Raw genomic sequence first — 21,036 nt, forward strand, 5'->3', positions numbered from 1 at the left:
ATAATGTTTACTCTATGATAATTCTACATTCTACAATCTATTATCTACATTCAAAACTCTATTATCTATAATTTGTTTATGGTTAGAGCTACTGGAGATTGAAGATATTTTGAAGAATCAAGGCAAATTAATTTCCATAACTGCTAAGTGCCAACGTAAAATAGTGAATCACATGTGATATCAAAAAGTGCTTTGTCAAGTCGAATCAATGTATACTGTACGGACACGATGAATATGTTTTCTGGCAAAGATGCCGCAAATGCGGCATATCCCACGCAGTGGGCTTTGAATCCTTCTGCTTATCAAAACGTAGATACAAATTCTGTGGACTGGGCAGCTTTAGCGCAACAATGGATCGCTATGAAGGAGGCGGCAGCCATCGTCGGCGCGTCTCAGACGAAAGGCGAGGTGGAGGAGGGCGAAGCGCCCATGGAGGTTGAGAACCCTGACACCAACAACGATGTGCCAGTCGCTCCTACAGCAGACTGGAACTCTACCAACAACTGGGGAGGTGTATGGAATCAATGGGGTATATAAATTTCCTAACTCAACCCTCAATTAGCACTATTCACCAAGGACAGTTTAATTTATGACCTAAATGCCAGTACTATTTATAAGTATTGTAATTTGTACACAATTCTTCTAACTTCAAACATTTCTTTACGCTACAAACATATTTTTGGGACTAGGGACTAGGAAACTTAGTAGGTCAAATAATTAAAGTATTGTTACCTTGTAATTGATCTTAGGATGGGGTTGGCCAGGTGCACAGCCAATGGATCCAAAAATTGCAGCGGATCCCTCCATGGCGGTCCCACCCATGATAGATGGATTCCCAGCCGGTGATAATGCAGCTGCAATGCCTGGGTAATTGATTTGATAATGTTTTATCAACAGGTCCACAGAAATCTTCATATTCTCTCACTTATGCTTTTTTGCTCTTCTGTTGCCAGAGTAGTAGATTCATAGGCAGATGGCAGATCAGGTCTTATATTATATGAAATAACTTGCCTACGAATCAATTTATTTGATGGTACCACAGAGAAGTTGATTCCTAGGCAGATGGCGAACCTAAGTAATTTGGTTGTGTTAAGTCAAACCCATCTGACCGATCACGGCTATTCATTGAATTTATGTATGCCGACCAAATGACGTAGGTCCGTCAACTGCCTAGGAATCAATTTCCTCAATGGTACACCCATACCCAAAGCTTGATAACAATACATATTACAATACATTTAATATGGAGTTATGTGTTCTCTACAACTCCATGTTAAGTGATATATAATAGAAATATGGTTTTAAGTTATGCATCATTGTGATTTGTGTTTTGACCGAGCAAAGCTCGGTCAAATAGCTAGTAGCTAGTAATAATAATAGCCTATTTATTTTGACTTCAAGCTATAGAAGTTCCACCTTTCACCAAGTCGAACTTTGGTTTGCCTCTTGGCATAGCCCTAATGGTGTCCAGCTGTTAGTGCAAGAACTATTGCATCTCCCCATAAATGAAAATATTAAGGATTAGTTTAGATAAATATTTTAGTCTAAAATGATTTATGTTTGATCTGATATATATAATAGAAACTAGCATTGGCAGATATCCAAACTCTTTGAGTCTAGACAAATCTCTGTTTATTAATGCCTCATAGTTTGACCTGCTTACATAAATAACTTTCTCTTTTATTAATACAAAGAAATAAAGAGTATGATTTGTTTATAAAAAGAACCCTGTTGTAATAAAAAATAAACTAGCTGTCCCGGTGAACTTCATGTCACTTTAAAACCTTCCCTGGACTTCTACGAATATTTTAAGGCTAAAATCAACCCAATCCGTTCAGCCGTTATCGAGTTTTAGCGCGACTAACACATTTTTATATATAAGATATTAAATATGCAGCATGTCACTCTCCAGTGCCTTTATCTGTCATGTAATTTTTCTAGTGTGCCAGACCTCTAGTGGCCGAGCAGGACTCATATTATCATACTTATATAATACTGTTTCAAATATTATATTCTATTAGAAAGGGATTTGTCTCTTAATGCTTGCCAAAGTTAACTTCATAGTTTTAAAAAACCTAATTTTAAAAATTTAATATCCATACTTTATACTCACTCATACATTACTTCTTCATGCCCAAACCGCTGAAACAATTTGGCTGAAATTTGGTATGGAGTTACTTTGAGTCCCGAGAAAGGACATAGGATAATTTTATCCCGGAAAAGTGTACGACGGTTCCCGCGCGACATATGTTTATAACACACTAGTGTTATAATTACTTTTGACTTTAAGTCAAGTTTAAGTTAATAACCAAATAATTTCCAGGTACACAACCGGAAGTGCTCAGCAGCAACCTACATTCCAACACGGCTACTGGACAGCACCACAAGGGGAAACGGCAACAAACAACAGAAGTACCAACCGCAGCATTGACAGAAGATCCAAAAGCAAAAACAGAGATTCGAAATCTTCTAGGCCAAGAAATAATAGGTATGCCGTATGTTTTGTATTCAAAAACTTAATATAGCTTTAACAGTTTAATATAATTATGTTTAGTCAGAGGTGGGTTCTGCTTTTGTTTTTAGGTTGACCCCAAACAAGCTTAATTTTGTGAGTCGCAGAATTTCTGCCGCGTAAACATCTTTTCATACAAATCATGACTCACAAAATTACGCTCGTGTGAATCAAACAGGACTTTTGTATGAAACTGAATGCAGCAGAATTACTGTCAGTCGGAATTCTGCGACTCACAACTCACAAATTACGCTCGTTTGGCTTCACCCTTAATGGGTCAACTGGATTGAATCCTGAAACATGTAATAACCACAAAATAACAATTAATATCACTTAATCTTTAATATTGTACCAAAAAATTTCAGGCATAATAATAATTCATTAGAAGCTTAAAATTGTATAAGAATATGAAGATTATTATCATAACACCAATAATATTCTGACATTTCAGAGAGAAACCACCACAAATGATCCCACCGGTAATTGAGCCTATAGTGATGCCCACACCCGTAGTACCTCCCACCATTGATGCTGCTAAACGGAGACAGCTTCCAGCGTGGATAAGAGAAGGTAAGCAAAGGATATTTCTGTGGTTGTAACTTAAGCTGAGATTTTATCAAAACATTTTTTTAAACTACCTGACTAAATAAAATAATATCATGTTTCTTCAATGCAAGTTTTTATGTTTGTTCAATTGTTTTCATTGATTACATTAAGATTAGATTGAATCCGAATAGACTTATACTTAAGAAAAAAGAATTTATTAATAAAAAATCTTTAGGCTTCTTCTAATCCATGGTAGCACAATAATTTTAATAATTAAGGGGAGCTCTAAACCATTTTCATTCAATTTGTGCTTGTGTTAACCTTTTTATAAAATTTTCAGGCTTAGAAAAAATGGAAAGAGAGAAACAGAGAGCCATAGAACGGGAACAAGAAAAGAAAGCGAGAGAAGAAGCAGAACTGGAAAAGAAGAGATTAGAAGAAGAAGAATTAGAGAGAATCAAACAAGCAGCAGCTTCAGGAGTACCAATTATCCCTGTGAAGAGTAAATTTGTTAGTATTTTGTTTGTATTTGGCTAAAATCAGCCTGAGAGGTTTGTATGATATGTAATTAGTGTCTAGTCTAGTGTCTTGGGTATACAGTCGTTTTCTTAAGTGTTAGACTGGGTTGCACCAGAGGCGTGGGTAAAGTTAAATTTATGGTTATAGTTAAGATAACTTTAACTTTATCCTTAACTTTGCCTGGAGAAATTGACAGATGACAGCTGATCCAACAAGGTTATAAATGCGCGTGGGCGGGGGTGCTGCTGGTAAAGGAGAACTGTCAAAAATGGCGATTTTTGTATGATGACAACGTTAGTTTAGTTAGTTTAGACAACAGTCCTTTTTTCGCCACATGCATTTAAAACCTTGTCGAGCTATAGAGCTCGACAAGGTTTTAAATGCATGTGTACCATAGGGTTATTGTTAAATATGGCGTCTTGATGGCGTCCATTTTTAACTTTAAACCAAAGATTTGACATTTTGCATTGTAGTTAAAGTAAAAAAAAGATAAATTTACAGTTAAAGTTAGTTGGTGCAACCCAGTCTTACAATCACTTATTCAAGAAATTATCCTTTGAATTTTTATCTTGTAGCCAAAAACTTTTGTTGTCAATAAAGATTTTAACACGGCAAATCTTTATGCTACCAATATATTTTTTATTCTCACGCTTACTAGTCCAAACAATAACTTCACAAAATTTAATTCGAAATTTAGGCTAGCATATTTAACACTTGCCTCATGATTTTACTCATACTCAAACCAAGTAGAAACTAAGACAACTCTTTTATAGGAGACGGATTCTGAAGGCGAGGAATCGGGTAAGGAAGATGTGAAAGAGGCAGTGCGTGACACCATGGAACCAGAGAAGCCCGCACCGGAGCCCGAACACCCCACACTCGTCAAGAAGAGCAAGGAGGAGATTATGCAGGAAGTGGTGTGTATATTATACACTAAATACCTACAAATAATGAAAACTAAGGAATAGTAACTGTGTTAAAAATTTTTGTCTAGGGGTCTACGAAATGTGACCATTTAACATGCATATTTTATGCATGTATTTGGCACACACTTTTGTGTGCCAATTATTGTCAACAGCATTATTTCCTTAATTTTAATGTTAGTGTTTCGTGGCTATTGTCATACTTTAGTGTGCGAAAAAGAACCAAATTCAAAACGGTTGAAGTTGGGTTGAAGTATGGGAGTTACGTTTCCATAGTTTTTATTATTCATAGCTAAATACCGACAAATGTACAATCAGAGAAGTTGATTCAAAGGCATATGGCGGACCTATGTAATGAGGGTTTTATGGCGCTATGTAGCCGTAGGGTCTATCGTGTCAAACAGCTAAATGACATGAAATAGCTTCCACATGTCACGATATAGCTTTCTGTCTGTGTGACATAGACCTGACGGCTAGATAGCGCCATACAAGCCTCATCGATTCCCAGGCAGTTGGTGGACCTACTCAATTGGTCGGATCATGTCAATTCAATGTTAGTACTTAGTAGTGATCTGTTGGAGCAGAGCTGGGTTTGACACAACGCGACTAATTTACGTAGGGCCGCCATCTGCCTATGAATCATCTTATATGATAGTACTACCCTTTTGTTAAAAAAAGACCTCTTTAATTAATCCAGAGCCTTATTTACTTGTATACGCCTTTGACGGCACAATGTCCAAATCCAACTCACAAGTAGTACCTAGTGTGAGTTGGATAGATAGGTGGTTTGTATGCAAATGTAAATTGCTTTATTATTTCTAAAACAACCTGCATAAATATAGAAAGTAAAATGTCTATTTATTACTAGCTGTTGCCCGCGACTTCGTCCGCGTGGACTTCAGTTTATAGCGCGCGATGTCAACAAAATTGGTGTCAAAAGCTTTTATAAAAAAAACCCCCTGGTACCCCTTAAATCAAAACAGCTGTGCAGTGTGCACATAATATTTAATTTTTTAAAATTAAACTTTATATTTTATGCCAAATTTTAAAGCTTATTTAGCCCCCCAATTACACAACTTTACCCATAAACTATTTATCATTGATAGGTTTAAGGTTACGTCACTGTATATAATATACAGGGTGTAATTAAACCTACCTGCCAATTTTTTTTTGGGGCTTAGTTATCATTACGTGAGTCCATTAAACCAAAAAATTGGGTGTTAATCGAGTGTTATGAAATGTGGAGGTGCTACATTTTGAGTGGCGAAAGTTTACGCGGAACCCAGAGACTGTACGAGCAAGTAAGCCTTCCTCGTCTTCGTAACAGCTGATTGATGATTCTCGAATGCAGCAGCTGTACCCTGAGTCTGAATCGCGAAACAATCAAAGACTCGGATTATGGACAGTTCACTCTTCGCAACACCTGCACACGCCTAGCCAGCCTCGAAGACCTGCCTCTGACGAGGTTAAAAGTGACAAAGTTGTGCTTAACAAACTTTTAAAGTCTTAAAGACAATGTGCAAAACTCGCTAGACTCTGCTTAGAGCAAAACGGATTGCAGTTTGAACTATGTTAAGTGTAGACAAGATGGAAGTAAATAAGATTTAGAGGTGGGTTATTTTGATTTTTAATTAGTTGTACTGTGTAGGTACTTAAGTTAATTGAATTTTTTAAATACGCCTAAATGCAAAGGATGTGGTTTAGATTTATTATAAATTTCTAAAGTGCTTATTTTTCGTAATTAAAAAGTTGTAATTTTCCATTCTTTTGATGTGTATCAATTAATTTTATGTTAAACATGCCTGTCTACGTCCTTTACATTTGACGGTCCTAATTCCATCAAAGTGTGAAGAGAAAATTCGCAACTTATGATAATAACAAGAATGCAGTGACGGATTAATCAAATTAAGCAATTGCCTAGGGCATCACGTCTGAGGGGGCACCAGAAGAGTAAAGGTTCAAAGACCGATTCGGATATGGATCGAGTCGGTCGAGATACGGGTAGGAGGGCCCACAGGCATGGATTGCTTAGGGCATCAAGTAGTCTTAATCCGTCACTACAAGAATGTCAATGGAAGGGCGCGGCGGGGCCGGGCCGCGCATGTGTCCATATTTGTGGTGTTTGGTAGGCTAACTTTCGGAGGCTGTTTCTCAAAATTTTAGTACTGAGTGATTATAAAAGAAGAAATACGTGTATTTTAATTTTTAACAAGGATCAATATATCCAAATTTGGCAGGAAGGTTAAATTGCATCCTGTATAGAATGTACGATGATGCCACCTCTTATAGAAAGATGTTGGGCAAGCGTTAGCGCTATGTAAGAGACGCACGGCGCCATCTATTATGAATTTTGGAACTAACTTAATTTGAACAAATTTTCGTATTTTCACAGCCCTTTTTTCCAGTAAAAAAGTAGCCTATGTCCTTTCTCAGGCTTTAGACTATCTGTATACAAAATTTAATTATAATCGGTTTGGTAGTTTTGGCGTGAAAGCGAGACAGACAGACAGACAGAGATACTTTCGCATTTATAATATTAGTATAGATTGGAATTCAACATAATTATCAATATGAGTATACGGCTGTCGCATAACAATTGAAAATCTATTGTGTCTGCTATTCCCATGATCGAGGTATTAAGGCCCTTATAAATAGTCAGTACTTAAGATGCGACCTGGTCTCAAGACGCGGTTCGGCTCTGTGATTGGTCCAAATTTTGACAGCCAACCAATCACAGAGCCTGAACCGAGTCTTGAGACCGAGATGCATCTTGAGTACTGACTATTTATACGAGCCTAAGTATGTATCTTTTCAGATGCTAGCGGTAAGGAGGTCACTGACAGAGATACTTCTGGAAGTGACCGACCAGGAGATACATATGGTGAGCCAGGAAGAGTTGGCCCGGTATACCGCCGCACAAGGTATTTCCACTCATATCGCCTTATACCAAACGGCCCCCGCAAGAATTTCTTTACGGCCGCCAGTGAAAATCTACTGACTCTAAACTAGTGCTAGTCTACCGAACGGTGCTGTGATAAAATGTGATCTATTCTATGCTAATAAAGTCTTATTTCAGATGTCGCCACTCGAAATACATGTGTGTGTGATTAATGTTGGTTTTATTTATATGGTAAAAGCATCGCGCCTCAACGCTATGAAGGCGAGCAAGTCGAAGGCACTGGCTGCCATCACCAGTGGGCTCGGTGAGTTCAATTCCTATGCGATTTTGTATCATAAGGGGACGAATTAAGGTGCACGAAACTAGTTTGAACCGGTCGGAACTAGTATAAACCGGTAGAATCCAGTGTGAACAGTAGGCCTACTACGAAACCGTTTTGAGACTCAAACAATCGGCTGAGAATGCCGCGTCCTGCTCTAACATCGTAATTTCTCGTTTGTTAGAGTAGGACGCGGCACTCTCGTACGATTGTTTGAGTCTCAAAACGGTTTGTGGTACGGCCGCTGGTTTAAACCGACTACGCTTTTACAAACTATTTAATAATAACTAGTCTGAAATATTGTTTGGCACTTGGCAGTAACAATGATAGAATTATGACGTCATTGTCATGCCATTGCTAATAACAATACAAAAATATAAATAAAAAATAATACAGTCTGATTTTATCGCTTTCGTCATTCTTATGTTTTTGTCTCATTTTTCTATGGTTTATCAAAGTTAACTTTTATCATCATTAATTTTCATAAAGTGGTTATATTGTAAAGTCGTATTCACTACAAATGTTTTCTCACAATATTTACATAGAAATAGCCTTAATTCGGCCCCCATTTCAGCCCATCAGGACTCAGCTGAAAGAAGTATTTTTCATTCTAGGTTTCTATTGCTAGTGTTGTGATGGCTTTTAAAGTTTATCTTAAAAGCTGTCGCATATTGTGTGTTGATTTCAGAAATTTCAGCTTTAAATATTGGCAATAAATAACAATAGAGACATTGGTAAGATATAGTTGTATATCGATGTTTTGGCACGTGTGTAGTTTCTATGTTACAACTTATAAAAGACTTTTGTACTATTGTTATGTTGGTAGTTAACATAGTACTATATAAATGATTTTATTAAATACACAAATTATAATAATATAAAATACTATAACAATAAGTTAAATGTAATTTTGTGATAAAATTAAATTATAAATTTAGTTTGTGACAAAAATAACTTATTTTATGTGGGTAAATATTCCAAACATCTAGAATAGTTCAGAGTTATCATTAACTCCTTGTTAATAAGTTTTATTTCTTTTTTATGACCATGCAAATCTGGCACACTTATGTAATATAAGTATTAAGTGTGAGATAAAATAATTTAAACTCTTTTTGTCTGAATAATTATTGCATTAAATAATTTACGGTATTCGATAAAACACGAATAAAATGACATTTTCTAAAAATGATTCCTAACTAGATCGATTTATCGCCCCCGAAACCCCCTATATACTAAATCGTTGGAGCCGATTCCGAGATTCCAATTATATATGTATATACAAGAATTGCTCGTTTAAAGATATAAGATAAATACTAAAACTGTTATGTATATTATTATTGTAATTATCAAAATTATGATCTTAAAAATACATTTAATTATAATTTGTGAACTTAAGTCTTCTTTAAAAATTATTTAGGAATTTCAGAAGGTCGTAAAACTATAAGGAATGTTAAAGAAAATTCGACCTATATGGTAGTTGATTAAATAAAACTATAAAATATTATGATAAATGATTTTATACTTATTTTATGCTATCTTATGACAATGAAATGTTTTATGAATGTGTCCAGATGACGATATAGATTACACATAATACATACTGATATACTCTGTTTCAATGAAAATAATCAATTTACCAACTGAAAAAATTTATAGTTATAATCAATATTATTTTATTAAATAGCAAAACGAATTGAAACAGAGTATAAAGGTGATAATAATTTCAATTTGAGTAGTTTCTTTTTTAAATCGTCATCTGGACATACCCGCATGTATTTGCAACATGTTGACGTATAGTGATGATGTGCAGGACTTGGCGCGTACGAGAGCAGCGACAGCGAGGAGGAACCGGACCTCGACGATCAACAGCTGCAGGTCAGTTTTGGTCCCTTGACTTGACTTACGTACACCTGAGAGCCAGTCCACACGGGTGCTGCGTCATCGCAGCGTTATTACGAAGCAGTCTTAACGACATCACCCCCTACCGCTTCGTCTCGGGAGCTGCTGTCCGTCATGTGTACGTTGCGACGACGTAGCGCGCCGTGTGAGCACCTTGGTTATTTGTATGTAAAACAACGCAACGGCAGCGCTGCGTCTCTTAGACCCAAAACTGCTTCGTAATAACGCTGCGATGGCGCAGCGGAAGCGCCCGTGTGGCCGGCTATGCGTCAAACGGCATACTACTAAGGCCGCATTTCCACCGAAAATGCGTGTCGAGGAATGTGTTTTGAAGATCCAATGGAATGCGCGACAGTAATAATGTTGATGTTTTAAAATTGGCTGTGGCAACTACTGTGCTTTTGTGACCCAAGTACCTATTAACCCGATTACGATAGTATGTTTTGTGTAATACTGGTAGCATTTGTGTATTTTTGAGTTATGAATGCAGTCTTGTTCTAAGTGATCTAAAGAATATGACTACATTCATAACTCAATACGTTTCTTTTTTTTTTTTGTGAGATGATTCACAAAATATGCTTAACATTGTCCAATTTAGTATGTTTTGTACAAGTATTTGCCATTTGGCATTCTCTTCAGCCTAAACGACTTGTCACTTGACCTACGAATAATAAAAACTAAGGAAACGTAATTCCCATACTTCAAATATTTTGAATTTGGTTCCTTTTCGCACACTTAAATATGGCAATAGCAGCGAAACACTAACACTCAAAACGAAATAAAGCCGTTGACATTAATTGTCACTTCTTTATTTACACAAAATTGTTTTACATGCATAAAGTATAAAGTATGCATGTATTCGGGTCACATTTTGTAGACTCGTGGACAAATTTTTTGACACAGTTATTCTTCCTCAGTTTTTATTATTCGTAGGTGTTAACTGCTGGGTAAGTATATCAAAGTGAATTATTTTTTGAAAAGTACAGGCAGATTTTATCTTTTACCATTTTTCTTTTTTACAATGTACCAGGAGATCATACGTCGGAAGAAAGCGGAGTTCGAGCGGACGTCGCGCGAGATCGAGGCGGACGTGCGACGCGCCGAGCTCGAGGCCACGCCCCCTCACACGCCGGAGCGGCCGCGGACAAGTGAGAGAATGAGATAGCTATACACTATACAGGATGTAACAAAACTAAGTGATAATACTTTAGGGTGTGTACGTGTTCCTTGTAGAGAGTTCACTATGAAAGCGCAGCGCTGAAAGACCCAACTTTTTTCACCTTTGTATGGAGCCCGGGCGCTTGCCCATACAAATCGCAAAAAGAAGTTGCTTTTTCAGTGCTGCTACTTTCACAATTAACTCTTTCTAAGGGACACGTACACATCCTAAAGTATTACCACTTAGTTTTGTTACACCTGTATATTCTTTCATTATACCCTACTTTGTTACTAATATTGTTTATGCGAAAGTTTCTGGCAGTAACCTGTACACAATTAGTATGGTTTTATAATGACGCGTCTGCCAGCGCGGTTGGTAAGCGGCGAGGTCCACGAGCTTTGGGTGCCTTAGATCGTTACATAGTAAATAAACCGCGCAGATGGCCCGCGCGGGGGGTGTGTCGGCCCGCGGCCGCGCTGTTCTCATTGCTACTGTACGAGGTGGCAACTGAACTCGTTTTATAGTTTCGAGCGGGTCATCCGCGTGCTTGCGAGCCGCGCTTACCACCTGCGCGGACCAACCTTAAACCGCTGAATGATATTTGATATTATGTAAATAGTTTTTAATTTTGATCCCGGAAATTTACGATTCCCACGCGATAAATTGTTATTGCATGCCTCAACACAATTTTAATGGCAGTACGTAGATAATATCTTTCACAAATGCTTTTTAGCTGACTAAGCTGATAAAACACTTAATAATGAATATGATCAAATGTGAATCTTTTTTTATTAAGTAGTTTAATTCATCAAGTCCCGTACGGTCACCCGGTGACCGAGACCCAATAGAAATTCTATTGTGTCTTTTTTTCCACGATCGACGGGTGCAACTAAATTTTAATGATTTATAAGCTCCATAGTTATGACGTCAATAAAAAAATATTAGGTCAGCTTTAACATTGCATCCTGCATTTGCAAATAAAAAATGCGTCGTTCAAATGTCATGAACTGTTTTAGCGAATACTGGTATCCGAAGTACATAACTCGTTTTAAAGGTCTAGATCAGGTTTTTATCTAATCAAGTTGTTTTTGACGATATCTACATATTGGTTTTATGCATTCAAGTCTACTTGTAGACTCTAGTTTTACTGACTCAGTTCTACCTAGTATTTAGACTTTATCATTACATAGTTTTGTTTACAATATAAACATTAGAGATACAGATATCGATAAAATAGCATATTATTATATATCATCATTGTAAATTTAAAAGGTATTATTCAATTCGAAATAATATTATTAATTAGGCAGAGTGCCGACCTTCAAAATACATATTGCATTTTATTAGAATTTTAATTGCATTTTAAAAATATAAAATTAAGTAATTGAAGGTCAGTACCATCTTTATAGTTTAAATTATTTGCTGGATATATTTTAAAACAATAGTAGGTATAAAAGTCAAGCCATAATGATACTGCGCTTAGGACATAAATTAAATACTTAAATAGTTATGTACAAAATGTGTGAGAAACGATTTCATGGGTCTCTTTATTTGTGATGACGTCAGATGTATTTAAACTGTCCTGCTACTTAACCTTAAATTATTTTGATAATAACTAGAATGTATTTTCTATAGGATCATCGGTCACTCCACCACCGGTCGATAGCGAGACTCCTGAAAAAAAACCGGAGCGTCGGAACTCCAAGGACAAGCGATCGCACAAACCGACGGACAAAGTCGACGGCAGACATCTCGAGACCATTCCAGAGGAGAAACATAAGAAGACAAAACACTCGGAGCGCGAAACCAGCACCCCGAGTCCACAGAGAACGGAAAAAAACAACAAGCAGAGCTCCACTAGCTCTTCCGACTCGGAGGAGGATTCCCCCTCAAGCACCTCCTCAGAGAGCGAAGCGGAAAAAGTAGAGATCGTCCGACCTAGCAAACGCAAACGTAGGAGCTCAAGCTCCACCGAGTCGCGAAAAAAAAAGAAACAGAAGAAGGACAAGAGATCCAGCGACAAATACAAGAAACACCACGACGACAAATCCGACAAATCCAAATCTAGGAAACGCGATGACAAACACAAGTCTAGAAGTAGGGACGTGAGGCATAGGGATAGACACGATTCGGACGACGATAGGCCGAAGAAGCGTTCGAAACGCTCGCGTTCCGTCAGCTACGAGTCGAGGTCGGGCAGGCGGAGGACACGGGACAGATCCGAAGATAGATCGCATAGGCGGGACAAACACGATAGGGAAAGCTCGAAACGGGACAGGTCTTACGATAGGTCTAGAGACTACGACAGATACGATAGGTATGAGAGGTCTAGGGACCGGGAGAGGCGGCGGTCACGCAGCGGCAGCCATCGGCACCGACGGTGAACATCAGGTTACATCCACAGCAGGTTGTAATTTTATTTACCCTTTTACAAGAGTCCAGGGTTGCCATCTATAGTGTAAAACATCAAAAAAGATCTTTGGTTGGCAACCCTGTTTGTGCTACGTTTTAGGTAGATCAGAGGCAGTACTGTACTAATACTGTACTAATACTGTATCTAATTTAGGTATTTTCCCAGTTCCCAGTAATTATACTGTTTTATTTTTATGAAGTATATTTTAACTATCAATGCAAGTTCTTGACTTCCTACTTTGTAAATATGAAAAGCTATTAATGTACTATGATAAAAAACTTCTCTCAAAGAAAATGTTTAGATGTAAGCTTTCATTGGAATGTTGTGATAAATATAACTCTTTCTTTTACAGGTTGTGCGGACTACACAAGACCTACAAATGTAAATACTCTCCAGTATTTAACTCAGATTAAGTATAACTTAATAAATGAATTAGAGAAATAATATCGTATTTTATTTACAAACTTCGAAGTAGAAATAAAATTTGAATTAGAAAGAAAATTTTGATTCCTGTAGCTTTATTGGTGTATTGAAATAAATAAAGTTTTTTCTATTATTACAACAAAATATAATTTGCTCCTATTCAAGCTTAACTATTTTTAAGCGTAACTATTTTTAAACATGCTGATACTAATGCATGATGCAACCACTATAATTGGTGATAACTTTTACACACTTATCACTGGATAAAAGTTATCAGCATCCATCCCTTTGGGTTCCCCATTCAAATAAAACATAATATTTTGATTATCTTTTTTACTTTTAAATATAAATATCTACAATATGTAAGATGTTTTCTAGTTCCTACAATAAATAGTCATAAGGTTGTGATAGCAAACTGCAGTAGCGGCAATTTTTTTCAGCACTATCAGCACCCTGGGCACCGAAGAAATCTCGCCCTGGCAAACTGTTTGTTATAGTTAATTTATTTGTTCACAAACGCAGGTATGTCACAAGACTTATGGATAAAATAATTAAAAAATGGGATTTCATTTCATGCTCAACTATTATGCTGAATACACAATACATAATTATTGCTAAAATGAAACATTAAATATATTTTTACATTAAAAATGCATTCATAAAGGCTTACATATGAAATTATGTTGAGACACTAAGTTTTATCACATTTTTCCTTATAAAAACTAATCAATATTAAACTAAACATTTACAAATTCTGTCTTTACATTATAATAATTATTCAATTACAATTTGCTAGTGTAGGCCTGTGGTTAAGTAGCGTTGTGGTCTATTTACCAAACCTCTGATCACATTTATTATATTTGTATATAGCATTTATATAATCATCAACATGAATGGAGTGAAATAATGAGAGTGGTATAAACTCTGACAGTCTGATTTGCCAAGGCAAAAGACCATGGGTACAGCACAAACGGCCTGTATACAAAACAACTTCTGGATCAGGAATGCAGGGATAAACATTAGAAAGAGCTTTATTAAATTCTTGTACAGTGAACTCATTCAATGGAACTTTATCGACTAAAGAATTCTTAGCAATACCTTGTATACATTTGGCAATTTTTTCTCTTCCATCACTGGTATTAAAAATATTAATGACAATAGTATTAGCTTGGCTTCCATTAGTATATCCATTTAAATTTGGTTTATTTGAGAACTTTATACAGCCGGGAATGCCTTTTTTACTTTTTTGAATTTCGAAGAAGAGGGCTTCGTCGTTTGATTGTAATTCCCCTGAAAAGTAACCTCAAATTATTCTATGCAATTATATTTGCAAGTTCTAGCAAAAGAGAAATATTACATACCTGTGACATCATAGAAACTGATATACGGAACCCCCAGGACTAGACTCCAAATGACTATACGGGCTAAGTCACACATGGAGTGGTGGCTAGTGTTTGCCAACACCACTAAATGTTTCAGCTTCTTTTGCATCTTTGGAGAACATTCTATCAGCTTGAGAATATCTTCATTCGTAACCTTATCCACGGATAAGTGTATTTTATTATTAAATAGCCCCAAATAAACATTTTGAACAGCAACAAGTATATTCACAACCAAATGCACTAATGTAAACAGAAATTGTCTCAGAAGACGTGACAACATGGTCGACACAGATAAATTAATGTGTTTGAAATATATTATTTGACCATTTTAAACACAGGAACTCGAAATAACAATTAAATTTACTCCAAAAATATTCATTTTGTAGATTTGGAAGACGAAGCCGTCTACCGCTTATTTCTACGTCGACCAATCACGAGCTAAAATGTGTAACTATTTGTCTATGGCATTAATGACTAATGACAGATTTTTCAGTGTTTATGAATGAATAAATGTTGCTATAATCACGTGGATTTTATATGGGAATGGGATCAGCAACAGAAATCAAAGGCCATCTGGTTTGCTTTCAGGCTATGGCCTCAGAGGTTATGACCTCGTAAAGCCACTTGCGAGTTGCGGGGCTTAACTGGTTGCTTTGGAGAATCATAGTATAATTCATTTTTTTTAAATCGCTAAATTGACTGCTGGCAATTCAGGTCTAGTAATTCCGAGTACTAATTTGACATTCCTCATCGTCAGTTTGACACGTTTGAGGAATTGCTAAATGTGACCATTTTAGCCCCGCTGAAAACCTGCAAATTAAGTTCAACCAAGAACCAAGGACGTAAAAAAATACATCTGAATTCTGACCATAGTCTGTCTGGCTGTGGCCTGTGGCCAACTGCAGCCACCCACAGGCGACAGCCATGGGCGCCGGCAGGGGGGAGATTCCCAATCTCGGGATCAACAGAAATTATTGAAATAAAAAGCCGCCTGTAACCCTAAATCCTAATACCATGCCGTACAAAGATAGTTCGCAATGTTTCGGCACTAAAATATTATATATTCTGTTGACGTAAATAGACAGTCACTGTTGTTTGTAAAAAGTAAAAAGAAAAGAAAGAAATCTGAACCCCTTAGGAATTATTTCTGCCGGCGCCCATGGCCACAGCGGCAGACAGTGAATGAAGCTGAAGCAAAAAATGAAGTCCACTGGACTGGCTCACAGGCCAAAGACGATATAAAGTACGCAACAGACTAGCAGGCTAGATACGTCTTAAAGATAGTGGTTACAACAGAGGTGGCCAACTTGGTTATCTACCGTTTACTAACGGAACCCTGTATGATCTACCAAGTACATACTTCTTGAAATCTTAAATGAAACGGCATTATAAAGTTTAGTTTATTGGCCATAGCGCAGTCTGGTCTAATTATTTACTTATATTTTTTGCCTCGCCACGAGTACAGCGGGGCTAAAATGGTCGCTTTGGAGAATCATATAATTAATCATAATATAATTAATTTTTAAACTCCACTTTGCGTGCAATTCATATAGTGATTCACTTAGATTAATGATTGGTCCCGCGAGCGACACTCGCGCGCGGAGACCAATCATTAATAGAAGCGAATCACTTTTAAACTCCACTTTGCGTGCAATTCATAGTGTGAATCGCATACATCAATGATTGGTCTCTCGCGCGCGTCGACCAATCATTAATCGAAGCCAATCACTATATGAATTGCACGCAAAGTGAAGTTTAAAAATGAATCATATTATGATTCAATATATGATTCTCCAAAGCGACCATTTTAGCCCCGCAGATTAACAGTGATCGACCGGTTGGCCACCTCTGGGCTACAAGCGTTTTTATTTTCATAGGTGTCAACCTTTTTTTATAATAGAATATTATAGGATGTCAAAATATATTAAAGGTCAAGTTTTCATATTATAAATTTTATACAAATCATGCATTTTGCATTTTGTGTGGAAACACGAAACAGCCTTCATTATAAACGTTTAAACTCTGAGGCCAGGATTTTTGTCGTATTTATACAAAGTATTTCTTCTATAAATTTAAAAAAAGTGAAGAAATTAAAAGTGGCAGCATCGTAGTGTCATCCCTTTCAAATCAATCTAGAAAAAAGGGATGACACTACGATGTTGCCAATGTTTAATCTCGACACTTTTTTGAGAGACTTTTTTATGGAAGAGGTTTATCTGATGCCGCAGCCGCATATGCGTAGTGCTAAGCGCTAAAGACGATACCATTGGACGATCTGCGTGCATTGTCCAATAGTATCGTCTCATAAGTCATAGCACGAAGCTTCGGACGATAGACGCAGGTGGCAGGTGCGGCCGGGCCAAGATTGTGGCTGATCTTAACGGCCCGGCCACACCTGCGTCTATCGTCTGAAGCTTCGTGCTATGGCCTATGAGATGATGCTATCGAACGATACACGCAGATCGTCCAAATTCCAATTATAGGCAATAGTATCGATTTAAGCGCGAAGCACTACGCATATGCGGCCGCGGCATTACTAATATAAAAAAACTTAAGTACATCCGCTTCCTTTTACTTTTGACAGCGCCGCCATTATTGTTTCTTTCGCTTGTCAGACGTTGTGGCAGGTTAGATCTTTTTCGAAATATTTTCAATTTCTTCCTATTTCTTGTACAATATTTGATACATTAATATTAATTGTGTTATATTTCTTTATATTTTGCACGTACATATAATTTTCTAAGCATTATTTGGTGTGTGTGATAAGATTACGTTCATGACCATGCTGCTTTCAACTTACCGATTCTTTCCAGAATCCACTCGACAAGATGCAATTACACATAAGAGGACAGTCAACTCACATTCTTGATGTCAATGGAGAGGAATCCATTGGCCAGATCAAGGTATAGTTTTCAATTATCAATAGTGATGTTTCCTAACCTAACATTTTATCTGTCATAATTATGTTTTCATACCTTTTTCGCAATAGAAAAACGACTTTAACGGGATGAATACAGTTGCGAATTATTATAAAACGGGAAAGTTGTTCAAGTTCAAAGTAAATACAACCAAAACCTAAATAATAACATTGTTTACATTGTTAAGATTTTCTAGTATGATTCAACTTTTCATTACAGTGTAATGTTATCAACGAAGATTATATTGCGCCATGAAATTACTTTAATGCTATCAATAGAAGCACTACAAATTGTTTAATATTTTCAGGACCGCATTCGTGCCCTCTCAGACATCGGCTCAGAGGAATTAGTGCTGTCAGCGTGCGGTGCCCCTCTTGAAGATGCTGTTTTGGTGTCGGAACTGCAGTCCACAGACCTAGACCTCACAGTGCCACTTCTTGGTGGTAAAGTGCACGGTTCTCTGGCTCGTGCCGGTAAGTTATTGTTTATAAGGTTATTATCATGCAATTTCATTAGTCTGTTTGATATGCATATACTTATCTTTGAGTACCTTGCAAATGATAGTAATAGATTTCAATTTTACAACAAGCCTTGATGTCGTTTATTTTCTACTAGCAACTGTTCCACACAAATATATATCTAGATACCTCAGATATTCAAACAGAATAAATAGTAACAATAATATTTATGTCCACAAGTCAAACAGATAAGTAGCAATAGCCTTAACCTATCAACTCCCAAGCGGTCGAAAACAATATATTTCCAAGAATCCGCAATCAAAGGATTAAGTACAAATTGTAGTTGCTCTGTCAATATATTATTTATAATTACTATACCATGTAATTTAAATATAATAATAACCCCACACCGATTTTGGTGACTGTGGCCGGTTTCAAATATATTGATTAACCTTGTATGTTGTACATACTAAAGTTATGAGGTACTGAATATTGTAACTTGTTTTTAGGTAAGGTCAAGGGACAAACCCCAAAGGTAGAAAAGCAACAAAAGAAGAAGAAGAAGACTGGCCGTGCTAAGAGGAGGATCCAGTACAACAGGAGGTAAACAATCTATATCAAACTAGATGACGCCTGCAACTCTGTTGCGCCAAAATTCATTTATCTTGAAGGAACCATACATTTTTCGGAGGTGAAAAGTATACTATGTCCTTTCCCGGGACTCGAAATTATCTAAATGCCAAATATAAGCAAAATCGGTTTAGCGGTTTGGGTGTAAAGAGGTAACAGACAGACAGACACACTTTCGCATTTATAATGTTAGTATGGGAGTATGGATTATTCTTTATTCTGAAATAAAAGAGATAAAAACATATAGAAAGTAATAGTGTATTGTCAGACATTTATTTTTCTACTTGAAAAGTATGAAGATATAAGTACCTAATAAGATAATTAAAAATATATAGATTGTTATTTTTTGGAGGGAGAATACAGACAATCAATCACTCAAATCTGCATCTAGCAGAATATTTTATCTGACTGCTGGCTGCAGTTCTTTTTTGAGTTGTAAGCCTAATCTTTTGCCACACTTAATGGTATAAAAGGGCCCATTAACACCAGGACTGCACGGCAGTCCTGCAGTGAATGGGCCCTTTAAACTTGTTGAACTAAGCTTGATAGGTATTAATAAATTAATTTAAGAAGCAATGTATGTGTTGCTGTTTTGCAGCATCGTTTATGGTTTAAAAAAAAATTAAATTATTGTTTACGGCTGATACAATTTTTCTTTTTTTTTTACAGATTCGTTAATGTTGTGCAGACCTTCGGCCGTCGTCGTGGACCCAACTCCAACTCGTAAACTTATGTAATTTTAAATAAAATGCAGATTTAACATCTATTTGCAAATTGTAGTTTTATTATTTAACATAATGTAAAACAAGAGAGCATAAAAAGTCGTTTTTTTTAAATAAGATTGAAAAGTTAAGTTTGCTACTCAACACTTGATGGCGCTTTTAGGATGAATGATGATAGCTCAACTAGACTCAACCAGCGGCCCGCCGGGACTTTATAAGGGTGGGTTGCACCAGAGGCGTGGTTAAAGTTAAAATTATGGTCAAAGTTTTGGCAATTATTCATCAAGGCCAATGGGCATTGTCCAAAAAAAAATCACATGTACTTTTTATATTTTTTTTCGTTAAAATAGGGTATTTTAACAATATAAATTAAATAATTTTGAAATTCATTGGCGTTTTTTCTCAATAAATTTTTAAAGTTTCGCTCTGACGTCATCATCGGCGGCAAATTGACCTTGCAGTATGTTTTAAATTTCGTTTCAATCTTATTTATAATGGGTGGTTCGTCAAATGCAAGTTTTCATAATGAAAGCTGATACGAGAAGCTTACCAAAAGTTCGAAACGTTATGTTGGTCGACTTTATTGCTAATTTAACGCCATTGAAGGTCAAACAAAGGTTAAACATATTTGTTCAAAAATATAAGTAACTAATGGGTATTTTTTTCGTTTATATACAGAAAAACAATCACTGACCTTATTCCTCGAAATGTTTTTGTAATGAGCAAAATTAAAAAAAAATGGACAATCCCCATTTAACCCTAACTTTGACCCATAAAGTTAATATACCTAGCGGAATAGAGAAACCAAGGCCTGAGTAAGAGAGATGTGGTAAAAAGAGACGTGTGATACATGACAGCAGCACTCTTTTTTTGACGTCCAGTCGGCACGTGCCGCACGTTGACAAATCTCATAGAAATCATGTTCAATCATGCTTGTGTAAGTGTACACGTACGTACATATTTTTACACACAGATGAAACCAATTATGGTTACGTTTGACAGCTCGAGATTGTTGCTCTATTCCTCTAGATAGGTACCTATATTAGTCGTGTTCGTTTCGTTTTTCAATCCACATAGCGCATGCGCAAAGTAAAAAATTAGTGTCAGTGTGAGTGTCATGTCATGTTCTAAAATCTGACAGAAATTGTTAGTATTTTATTGGTATTTTAGAACATGACACTCAATTATGAAGTTGACAGTCAGCTGCCAAGCTGCGAAAAAATGAAACGAACACGGCTAAATCTGGCGCCCGAATATTGAGGGGGTGAAGTATGAGGAGGGGAACGAAATGTCAGGTTCGATTCTTGCAGTGTC

At 36.6% G+C, this 21,036-nt stretch overlaps 2 protein-coding genes across 3 annotated transcripts; one reads left to right on the forward strand and one right to left on the reverse strand.

Annotated features, from left to right (window-relative positions):
- The first annotated feature begins 81 nt into the window (after nt 1–81).
- Nucleotides 82–19,774, forward strand: LOC121733887 (arginine/serine-rich protein PNISR-like). 2 transcript variants are annotated; one of them, XM_042124288.1, is made up of 16 exons: nt 100–529; nt 750–867; nt 2,324–2,488; nt 2,964–3,082; nt 3,399–3,568; nt 4,351–4,494; nt 7,316–7,421; nt 7,638–7,703; nt 9,529–9,593; nt 10,648–10,765; nt 12,412–13,156; nt 17,027–17,036; nt 17,823–17,897; nt 18,220–18,385; nt 18,880–18,973; nt 19,670–19,774. In XM_042124288.1, exons 1-16 carry the CDS (start codon nt 229–231, stop codon nt 19,725–19,727), a joined length of 2,520 nt encoding a protein of 839 aa, XP_041980222.1. In that variant the 5' UTR covers nt 100–228; the 3' UTR covers nt 19,728–19,774. The 2 variants fall into 2 exon arrangements, with proteins under 2 accessions (XP_041980221.1, XP_041980222.1); XM_042124287.1 differs by lacking the exons at nt 17,027–17,036; nt 17,823–17,897; nt 18,220–18,385; nt 18,880–18,973; nt 19,670–19,774 and adding an exon at nt 13,542–13,636 and having other exon boundaries at nt 82–529; nt 12,412–13,183.
- Nucleotides 13,919–15,452, reverse strand: LOC121733891 (dehydrodolichyl diphosphate synthase complex subunit Nus1). Its single transcript, XM_042124293.1, has 2 exons — nt 14,974–15,452; nt 13,919–14,902 (listed from the first exon to the last, which is right to left on the reverse strand). Exons 1-2 carry the CDS (start codon nt 15,272–15,274, stop codon nt 14,439–14,441), a joined length of 765 nt encoding a protein of 254 aa, XP_041980227.1. The 5' UTR covers nt 15,275–15,452; the 3' UTR covers nt 13,919–14,438.
- Nucleotides 19,775–21,036: the final 1,262 nt, after the last annotated feature.

Source organism: Aricia agestis, chromosome 14 (genome assembly GCF_905147365.1).
Source record: "Aricia agestis chromosome 14, ilAriAges1.1, whole genome shotgun sequence".
NCBI lineage: Eukaryota > Metazoa > Arthropoda > Insecta > Lepidoptera > Lycaenidae > Aricia > Aricia agestis.

Excerpts from the sequence above, each read along its gene's own strand:
- LOC121733887 (XM_042124288.1), top strand. The coding sequence starts at position 229 with ATGAATATGTTTTCTGGCAAAGATGCCGCAAATGCGGCATATCCCACG. Across the intron at positions 530-749 it reads AGGTGTATGGAATCAATGGG|GATGGGGTTGGCCAGGTGCA; the intron begins GTATATAAATTT and ends AATTGATCTTAG. Across the intron at positions 4,495-7,315 it reads AGGAGATTATGCAGGAAGTG|ATGCTAGCGGTAAGGAGGTC; the intron begins GTGTGTATATTA and ends GTATCTTTTCAG.
- LOC121733891 (XM_042124293.1), bottom strand. The coding sequence starts at position 15,274 with ATGTTGTCACGTCTTCTGAGACAATTTCTGTTTACATTAGTGCATTTG. Across the intron at positions 14,903-14,973 it reads CAGTTTCTATGATGTCACAG|GGGAATTACAATCAAACGAC; the intron begins GTATGTAATATT and ends GTTACTTTTCAG.